The 10078-nt window shown below is 54.6% G+C and overlaps 1 protein-coding gene across 1 annotated transcript in view; it reads left to right on the top strand.

Annotated features, from left to right (window-relative positions):
- Window positions 1-5054, top strand: part of VOLCADRAFT_107321 (uncharacterized protein) — a gene marked incomplete at its 3' end in the record, with an annotated part of 10500 nt that extends 5446 nt beyond the window's left edge. Inside the window, exons 5-11 of the mRNA XM_002956617.1 lie at window positions 678-783; window positions 1072-1156; window positions 1545-1652; window positions 2121-2281; window positions 3000-3057; window positions 3561-3680; window positions 4890-5054. Coding sequence (XP_002956663.1) covers window positions 678-783; window positions 1072-1156; window positions 1545-1652; window positions 2121-2281; window positions 3000-3057; window positions 3561-3680; window positions 4890-5054 — 803 coding nt within the window. The remainder of the gene's footprint in view (window positions 1-677; window positions 784-1071; window positions 1157-1544; window positions 1653-2120; window positions 2282-2999; window positions 3058-3560; window positions 3681-4889) is intronic.
- Between the last annotated feature and the right edge of the window lie 5024 nt (window positions 5055-10078).

Genomic DNA, 10078 nt, shown 5'->3' with positions numbered 1-10078 from the left:
CAGTACAGCCCACCGTGCCTTATAATTTAACCTACCTATCTATCTACCTACCTACCTACCTAACTAACTAACCTTAGCTACCTACCTTGCTGGTTCCCCAGTGTGCTGGCCACACCGTGCGCTGTAGTCACCACTTCTAGGAACTCCGAGCTCATGTCCACAGCCAGGATATCCTGTGCACCGGGCCATCAGGTAGTTAGATAGGAAATTAGGTTATGGTAGGCAGTTAGGTTAGGATAGATAGGTAGGTAGGTAGGTAGATAGATAGGTAGGTTAAATTATAAGGCAGGTGGGCTGTACTGTTACCTCCAGGGCCTGCGGCTGCATTCAAACGTGCCGTGGCGCGGACTGCGACCAAAGTATCTATAGGACGTACATACGGACATACGCGCACATGTGTAGCATTATGCTGCCACAAGAGCGCATCCGCTTACGAGGTGTGCCTCGTAACGTATCTTTACACGCCACATGCCCTATGTTTCCTGGGATTGTGTCGAGTCGTTGTACATACCCAAACCCCCACAGACGCTCACAGATCACCCCCCATGCGGTGGATTGGGGATCGGAGGTCCAATTAGAAGCGTTAGGCAAGCGTTTCTCAGCCTGCCTGTATACCTGTCTGCCTGCCTGTCGGTCCTCTCCCCTCCATCTCTGCGGCGACGGGATTGTTGCTGCAGGTGTTCGTGTGTGGCGGGGGGACTTTACGGAGCTACCCGCTTACATGGGCCCCGCCGAGGTGGTGGTTTTCACGGATGAGCCATTTGGAACGGCACTGGCACCCAGGTACGAGCAGGTTGGGATGATGTGATGGTCAGGTGGGGGTGTGTGGGGTGTTTGGATGGGTTGTGGAGAGGGCCGCCTCTTCATGTACTGAGGGGTTTTCTCAATGGTTCGGTTAAATGGCCATCGCTGGCCTTGGGATGTTGAGGAGGATTGGCGGGGGGAACTGTCCAGCTCTGTTCAGTTCCACTGTGGAGTTATCGCCGCGCCATCCGGCTTTTGCGGGTGCTGCTTTTGCGGATGCTGCTGCTGGCGCATTGCTGCCTCCTGCCCTATCCGCACACCTCCCAGGGATGCGCTCGTTAAGGCCTGCCTGACCACCCAGCCAGGAGGCTGTATCATTATCAACTCTGAAGCGGAGAACCGCCGTTGGCAGGTGTGTGTGTGTGTGTAAGGGGGGGGAGCCGGGGGAAAAGGAGAGGCAGGGGGAGGAGATTTTCCGGACGAAAACTCTTGGCGGGTGGACAGACAGAGACTGGCAGACGGACTGGCGATCACACAGTCGGTTTGAACAGTCAGTGTAGAGACCGCCTTCTGCACGTCCTTTTCCATCCAAGGTCCGCCTGCAACTCCTTTCCTGGATCAGGTCCTTGTCCATCTCTTGGAACCCTTTCCGCACCCGCGTTCCCCAACCCCCACCTCCCGGTATCTTGATGTCACTTTCCTAGGTATCCCATTCCTAAGCGTGTTCTCATTCCCCTCTTGTGACTTTTGCAAGTAAACCCCCTAAGTAATAGCCCCCCTGCGGCGCCCACCCTCGGCAGCCCAAGTACCCGCCCACTCGCGACGCCCTGGCGGCCCTGGTTTCGGGGCTGCCAGTGAACATCCACAGCGAGCAAGAAGTCTCTAACGGCTACTGCGGCATCCTGCAGGTGGGGCAGCGGGACAGCGGAGGGGTGGGCAGGGGGGGGGGCAACTAGGGGACAGCCGAATTAGGGAGCTGGGGGTACGATGAAGCACCGACTATAGGCGAGACTAAGGAAATCCCATAGACGGAAACTCCAATGTAAGGTAAGACCAATACTGAAGGAGACAAAGTAAGATACTGGCCTGTATTGACCCCTAAGTTTGTAGTCATCGCGGAGGTGGGAGCCGTGGAGGGGTATCTTCGCTGTTTGTTTGTTATCTAATGGTTACAGACGTGCAATGGACCCTGACCCCGACCCTGAAGGCGAAGGAAAGGAAGAGAACGGAAAGAATCGTTGTTGACCCTTCCTCTGCTTCTTCTTCTTGCACGCCTGAGTTCCCATGCTTGGGTATCGGTGCAGCTGGTTCTTTGAGCCGCCTGCACATACCTGCTGTCTAACTCCCCCTTTTTTTCCCCTCCCGACGGTTGGCAGGTGCCGCCTAACTACCGGTTGCGCTCGCCTGTGTCGTTGGGCGGTACTGTCGTACGCGGGTTTGGCCGGGGGAGCCGCCAACTGGGTACCCCCACTGCCAACATCGACCCCGCACCGCTTAGGAGGACCCTGGGGGGCATGCCCCCCGGGGTGTACTTTGGGTGAGAGGGAGAACAGGATGTGTGGAGAGCCAGCGCAGGGCCCGGGGGGCTGGGGTCAGTGAGGGGCTGTTGTGTGTACGGTGTTGAAGGAAGAGGAGGAAGGAGGGAGAGTAGAGGGGGAGTAGGAGAGAAAGAGGAGGAGGGATCAGAAGAGGGGTCCGCCCCCAGGAGGTGGGCTTTAAGGGGGGTTGGGAAAAGTCGAATGGACTCGGGGAAGAGGTTGGGATCTCTGGGGGGGAAAGGGGGAAGGGCGACCGTGTCGGTCAGCGGAAGTGGTATGGAAGTGCGCCAGACAGACAGACAGACAGATAGAGACCGATAGCACCCGGCGGGGTTACGCTGGAGCTGTGTCTGATCGTCTATAGACACATCCGGGAGGGCGGATGCGGGTGTGGGTCCGCCCACACGGAGCACAGCCCCGCAAAACCAAGTGGTGGCCATCACGTTTGACGCGCCTCCACACACACAAATCGGCGCCTTCGTAACACCCCCAAGAAACGTGGCCCTCTAAACAAACGGCCACAACATGTGTTTGTAACGCGCTGTTGCGCTCCCACGTATCTTTCACTCTCGCAATACCCAACACAAGTAGTATTGCCCTGTGTGTTGTGTGGACCTCCCTATACGCGTATCTCTCTCCAACACGCTCGGACGGAGTGCCTCGTCGGCTGTTGAATCTTTAGGTCTTGCATCTGATCCCGCCTTTCTTTCCCCGCAGGTGGGCCAAGTTGGAGGCCCCGGTGGGCTGGCCGGCTGGGGACTCCAATGTGCACAAGGTGAGAGGCCCTGGTGCGGCGGCTGGGACTTGGGACTTGGTTTCGGGGCAGAGGCGTCGGCAGCCAGTGCTGGTACTGGTACTGGTACTGGTACTGATAGTTGTTGGATGAGAGTGTGTGGAGGGGGGGAGAGGAGACCGTACAGCTGGGTGGCGCTACTTCGGGGCACTCTGAGCCCGCGTGACACACGGTTTCACTTCTCTCCGTACACGGGAGGTTTGGGGTACGTGGCTAGTGGGATGGTAATGCAGGGGAGAAGTTGGGATGGACAACCCCGAACTCAACCACCGACCACAGACCAGACGTACTTCCCTGTAACGCCTTTCTCGCCCCGCTCTCTCTCGCCCCGCTCTCCCTGGGCCCATTTCACCACACCACTTCCCTGCCGGGCCCCCTTGCGCCATGATGCCCGTAGCTTTCCTCCTTACCCGCTGCTTTTCTCCCTCGCTTCTACTAACCAACGAACTATCTATCCACCTCCACCTCCATACAACTCCCCCCAGGCGGTTCTCAACATAGGCTCCCGGCCCACAGTCAATAAGGGCGGTGAGGCGCCCTCTGTGGAGGTGCACATACTTCACGAGTTTCAGGGCGGAGAGGAGTTTTACGGGAGTCACCTAGAGGTGCGGGTTCGGGTGTGTGTGTTTGAGTGTTTGTGTGTGTGTGGGGAGTTTAGGCGCCAGGTGGGTATATGCAAGAAGCAAAGAGTAATGCTGCATTACTCTAGGGTTGGCAAAAATACTATATTTATTTTCCCAAGTAGTATAGTATAGTAAGAAATAGTACTATATATAGTAATATAGTACTATGATACTATTACTAGGCAGGTACACGCTCCCTGTAGAAGGGGGGTTTACGACCAACCGTTGTACCTGAAAATTACACCGTTGGAAAGGTCTTCTTTTGTTCTTTCTAAATATCTACTTAGACATGAGAAAGCAGATCGCTGTGGTCATCCAGATCACTTTTTGTTAGTTCAGTGCCCGGTAGGTGGACCCCAAACCCCATGTCTGAAGGCGTGTTATGGCACATAAAGACATAATCACAGATAGAAGACCCAGTGTTGACAAGACAACACACGGACACCATACTAGTGAAGTTCCTGCACTACAACGGCCCAGTACGTAACCCTCCAATTCAGCAAACTGCCGCAGCTCAATCTATCGTTGCTCAGTCATCAATCTGCGTGTTGTTGCTGGCTGAGTGACGCTGCACGCTGTTTGATAGCCTTGCAAGCACCTTGCTTGATGTGGTGCGCGTTGGCAAAGGATGGGTTCGCGGCGCTGAGCGGCTCATCGCAGAACAGGCAGACTAGCTTTGGTAGACCACCCCACCACTCCACATCGAAGTTGTCCCAAAGACTACCCGTCTTGGCGTTCTTTTTCTGGTTACGTAGCTTGTTAAAAAGCTCGTTCCGAGAACGGAGAACTTCAGGGGGGACGTCTGGACCAGGATGCAAGCCTCTGATCGCCTTGTCATTCTTTATACTGGATTCCTTTGACATTATTCATCAATAACTACGTAGAACAGCTCGAAGACGCGGCTATAGCCCTTCAAAATACAGCTTGACTGCAGATCTCGACTTGGTCCAACTAGTACTGGACACTATCCAAACCCAAATCTAGTACTATCTAGTACTATTTTTACTATACTATTTCACTATGTACGAACGCGGTACGAGCGTCGTAAACTAGTACCAGTTTAGAGCCCTGCATAGTAAATAGTACTATGCATAGTACTATTATAGTATAGTACTCTCTTCTAGTATAGTACCCGTGCCAACCCTAGTAATGCATGATGTGGACATGTGCTGTGTTGCGTTGCGGCTGCAGGTGCTGGTGGTGGGCTTCCTGCGGCCCGAGATCCGGTTCAGTGGGGTGGAGACGCTGCTGGCTCGCATCCGTACGGACACGGCAATTGCCAGGCTGCAGCTGGATACGCCGGAGCTACGGGCGGCGGCGGGAGTGCTGGAGATGGCCTCCGGGGGGGAGCTGTAAAGGAGCAGCAGTCCATCACTCCATCCGTTGCTGCGTTGACTGACAGAGGAGTGGACAGGAGTGGAGCGGAGCTGCGAGGAGGAAGAGGAGGAGGAGGGCTGGAGGTTGGCATTTGAGAGGGTCAAATGGCGCACGTGTGTGAGTGGTGCGTATCTGCAATCCTGGTAGTGGTAGTGGTGGTGAAGGTGATTGATTGCTGCGCTGAAATGCGTGGCGGGGAGGCCTTTTCGGTTTTCGGGCTTATTCCTCCTCCTGGTATGCGATGCGGCACGCCGTTGATGTGTGCTTGTGGTGATAATAGGAACGGCGGCGGTGGTGGTGACGGTGCTGACTATGGTGACGGTGGGGGGATGTCGGAATGGTAACGATGAGGATGTTAAGAGATGTATTCGTGCTTGCGTTGCAGTGTCATGTCCTGCGGTCTCATTGGGTTGTCGTACGTCTGTACGGCGGGCCACGCGTTTGGCCGGGGCGGCCCGGGGCAGTCCAAGTCCATTCTTGTCTTTGCTTGCTCGTTATAACATATACACACATTCACACGGTGACGCAAATCAGCCTCACGAGTGTTCATGAGGATGCTTTTTACATTAGCTGGGGTTCGTTAGCCAACGCCCCAGCGCCCCACCCCGCTGCGCTGGCTGCCGTCCCCAATCGCGTTGGCCTCCCTGCAATCCGTGGGTGGAGGGAGGGACGGTGTTGGTGTCTTTAGGATCTGTTGCCGCAGAATCTGTTCGTCTCCTTTTTCATACCCTCTCACCTCCCGGGTGACTGACTCGGGCTCACAACCTCAAGAAACCCTTGAGGGATGATTCCCTTAGCGCAACGGCGCCGTGCGGGGCAAATAACCAGGCCCGTTTCCAGGGCCAGGTCTTTCACCAGTAAAAGGTAAATCGCAAGGCGCGGTCCGCGACGGAGGGCATAGCTGCGGTGATGTTGCTGTGCGGCGTCTGACATGTGATGGCCAGCAATTACCCCGGTCGGTCAGGGGAAGGAGGAGGGGAAGGAGGAGGAGGAGGAGGAGGAGTATCAGCGCAGCGCACTGATGATGCCAGCGCACTGAATAGCTTTGCGCTTGGGGGAAGTAACGGTTGCAGTTTGGGTAGTGGTAAGAGATGTGCGTGGTGCAGTCGGCTTGGCAGGATCGTCGGTGGTGGGAGGAGGGTGACGGGGCTTTGTCTCCGTCGTCCTCTCTCCATATCCGTACGTACAGGGCATGGGATGGACGCATCGTGACCGTTCGTGGTGCTTAAGCGCACCTCAATGTTATGCGTCTCTGGAGGGAAACACTCTTGTACTTGGCCCCTGGTAGGGGGAGAGGAGGTAGAGGAGAGAAGCTCTATTAATCCTAGAGACAGAGGCTCCCTAAAGGTGTCATACAGCGCATAGGACGTCGCTTTTTTAGTAAGGAGCGGAGTGGAAACGGGTCTCTTCTTCATTGTTATATCCCCTTGAATTTCCCTCTTGTATATGTAGCGAAATGAGCAGCAGGCGCACTCGTGGTTTACACCGACGGCGGCCATTTGGATTCCCTTGTCACGTGGCGACCTAAATTCTCGACGGGACTTGAGGAGCCATATGTCCAGCCGCGGATGGAGTGTCCAGCGCTCCATTGATTGGGGTGGGAAGGGGGAGAGCGCGTGCTCAAGGTGGCCAAGGAGGCGGCCGGGTGAAGCAGGCAGGGCAGAGGCGTTGACACCACCAAGGACGTCAGAGGCGTCATTGTTGGCCTGTGGGGTGGACGCGCCTGTGGGAGACCACATCGCTTCTCTTTGAGTGCTTGTGAAATGTGTGGGCCTGTGAAGGTCCTGTGGGCTGCGTGCGGGAAGCACTTGGCCGCTGCGTTGCTGTGGAGCGTGTTGGTGGATGGGTGGATGACATGGGTGCGAATATCTGTGTCGCCCAGCGTGATGGATTGTCGAAGGACGCAGCCGTGAGCTTGGTTGGGGTCGCATAGAAGAAGCGAGGCCGCGAAGCGCATGAGCTATGAAGGCGAGCTGGGAGCGGCTCGAGGCACCCAGGTGAAGGAAACTTTTGTATCACTGTTTTAAGCAGGGATTTGGGGCTTTCAGCTCCTGGCTCGAACTGCAGGCTTGTTCCTTGTGCCCTGCACGGTAATAGCAATGTAGAGCTGTCAGCAAGAGATTATAGTGCGGAACACTTAGCACTTTCCTAACAGGTGTCGAGCCAAGCATAGAACTCGCTAGTGCAGTTGTGCCCCGGACTGCCAAATGTGCCCTTCGTCCGTTGTGGTGGCCGATGTAGCCAATGAAAGCGAGGATAGAGAGCCATGGACAACGGAACATTTTGCGCCAGAAGCCCATCAATCCAACAGGCCGGCCACTTTTTCGTTTTGGATTCTTCCGCAACAGCGACTCGTATCCTCTAATCGCGGTTACGATTATCAATCAGTCGGACTATAGTTGGGCTGTCTGTCTGGCTGTCGTTCCCCTGTAACGTTATTGGCTTCCGAGTCCGAGCAGGCAAACAAAGCTTCTATGTGTCCGTCGGCAATCTGATGGCAGTTGCTGACGCATCTGAAAATCATTTTTTGTTTTGCGTTTGGGGTTGTCCCACCATTACTTTGATGGTGATGAGCCTGCGCCAGGCGGGGGAGGTTAGGGGAGTGTGGGAATATTCCTTGATTGCACCACCGGCCGCCGCTTGCTGGTTGTGGCTGTGGCTGGCTGCCCTCAAAGTGCATAGCCATCAGGAGCCATCTAGTTTCTGCAATTTGTAAAGACAAGATTAGACGTTTCTTACGCGTATGCCTCCCTGCATTATCTGAGATCTGAGTTAACCCGTTCGCCTACCATCGGGCAAAGGGATTGGTTCATTTGCGCAACCCCACGATGCTGATATAACTCAAAAAGCCCTCCCGAAGCCATAGCCGGAATGATGCCAGCTTTGCTTCCTGTCTATTACTTGGTGTTCTTTTTGGGCGAGGCCCCGGGCGCGAAGCGCCTTTCGGGGGGCCGAGCCCCCCATGGCCATAGGTTCACTGCAGTCAGTCAGTCATGGTGTAACATTTTATCTTACTTCACCCCGATTAAAATTGCGTCTGAAATCTATTCTGATTCTTTATCGATGGACCAATGGAATTAATTCAGATAAATTTGTGGGCGAAGTTAGCTTCCTAACATATTAACTTTCATATCTTACCCCGCTTTAAACTGCGTCTGAAAGCTATCCTAATTCTCTATTGATAGACCAAGGAAATGAATTCAGATATATCTGTCGGCGAAGATAGCTTTCCAGGGTGAGATCTTTATCGATTGGCCAAAGGAGAATATCAGACAAATCGGAGCGCGAAGATAGCTTTCCACGGCTTCGAGTTTGACTTCCCCTCACGCCGCAGCCCTTGCCTCTGACGTCGTTGCATGTCCCTTACATTATAGATTTCATAAGCAAATGGCATGATCCTTTATGGGTTGGTTCCTTCATGCTCGGCAACTTTAGACCATCCCATGGCAACGCTACAAGCACCTCCCTCCTGGCATCTCGCTCGTGCCTGTTTGATTGTTGTCCTTCTTATTCTCTTCTTCATTCATTCAATTCCAGTACAAACGAAGTGTGCCTTTGCGACACACCATCAGCTTTGCCGCTGCATTCCGACTTCAAAATATGCAAATGGAAAGATTCCCGAATGCGTTCTGGCTGGGAGCGGACAACAATTGGTCCATGAAGCACTGGCACTTTGGCGCGCCTTGAACTGCCAGCCAGCAGACCGAAGGGCCGGCGTCGAACATGGATGCAACGGTAGTACCACCTACGTATCGAAGCCAAGCGTTCGGAGCTACATGTGTACTGGAGCATACTATGACGCCAGGCTTCCATTTTTAGCGTAGTAAGGGCGGCGTAACTGGCTCATATGCATCACCAGTCGTAACCACCATCCGCAAAGTAAGCCTTCATAAGCTTATAAGTTAGATCTAGCAAGCGGGTTTCCGGACGGTGCGGCAAGCGGCAAGCCTAACGAGCATGGAGGGCATCCATTTTCCGGATGACTTTCATGCACAGTCTTATATAATACATATTTCCTAAAAGAGCTTCTTTGCAGGATGCCGCGCCCGCCATTCGCAACTGTGATGGCAGGCTGCGCTCGCGATCGCCGCATAGCTCAGCTGACTGTCCTTTTTGGCGCCCCTCGAGACGCACCGAAGGATGGCGGTGCTACCAAGAAACTGCATGCATAAATAAGATAAGCCACGGGCAATGCAGCATTGCGAACACACGTCACCAACGTGCAGCAGCATCGCTACCGGGCTTTCCATGACGACATGCGCCGCACAGTAGTGCACCCCTGACCTCACCGGCCTTTGTAGTGAGCACGCAAGAGTGCACATGCTATCACGAACCAAAGACTGCTCAGAGTCGAAGACCATGTCCTGTCGAGGACACGGTCCTGCTACGGTGCCCGCCGCCGCGTACATGCACGTTATTTACCGTTGCATGTTGATTAAGTGCTCGTCCTGTAGTGTAGTACGGCAAGTGCGGCGCGGGAGGAGCAGACCGGAATTGGCCAGAGGACAGTGACTGATACGGTAGTGCGTTACAAAGATTAGCTGGGAACAAAGCGCTGAATCCAGACAACGCTAGTTCGCCAGTCAACCGTGCAAGCAAGCGCAAGTCAGAACGTCGTCTGTTGGGGATTTTGAATTGTTTAAATAGTGACTTACTTTGTATTCGGGACCCAGCTCAATAGTAAAGTAGATAAGGCGATTTGACGTTGCTGGCATATCGGTCGCCAGTAACAGCGAAGTGATGGCAGAGCGCGAGCAATCGCGCGGCGGAGGCCAAGAAGGCTTGGAGGACATCCTCCAACAGCGGGACGAAGGAGGACACCAGAATGGCGGAGCACCTAGTTACCCGGAGGGGGCCGATGCGGTGAGTAACAGACGCCAGCTATTGCTCCGCGCGGTCAGACTGTAGGCACAGCCAGCCGCCGCAAGTTCTGTTATATCAAAGGCATGGGAGAGACCGGACCCAGTTTTAAAATAGCGGGAAAGGGATGCGCCGCCGCTGTG

Source organism: Volvox carteri, assembly GCF_000143455.1.
Source record: "Volvox carteri f. nagariensis unplaced genomic scaffold VOLCAscaffold_63, whole genome shotgun sequence".
NCBI classification, from domain to species: Eukaryota; Viridiplantae; Chlorophyta; class Chlorophyceae; order Chlamydomonadales; family Volvocaceae; genus Volvox; species Volvox carteri.
The sequence above is the reverse complement of the archived record's forward strand: the minus strand, read 5'-3'. Positions and strand labels throughout refer to the sequence as shown.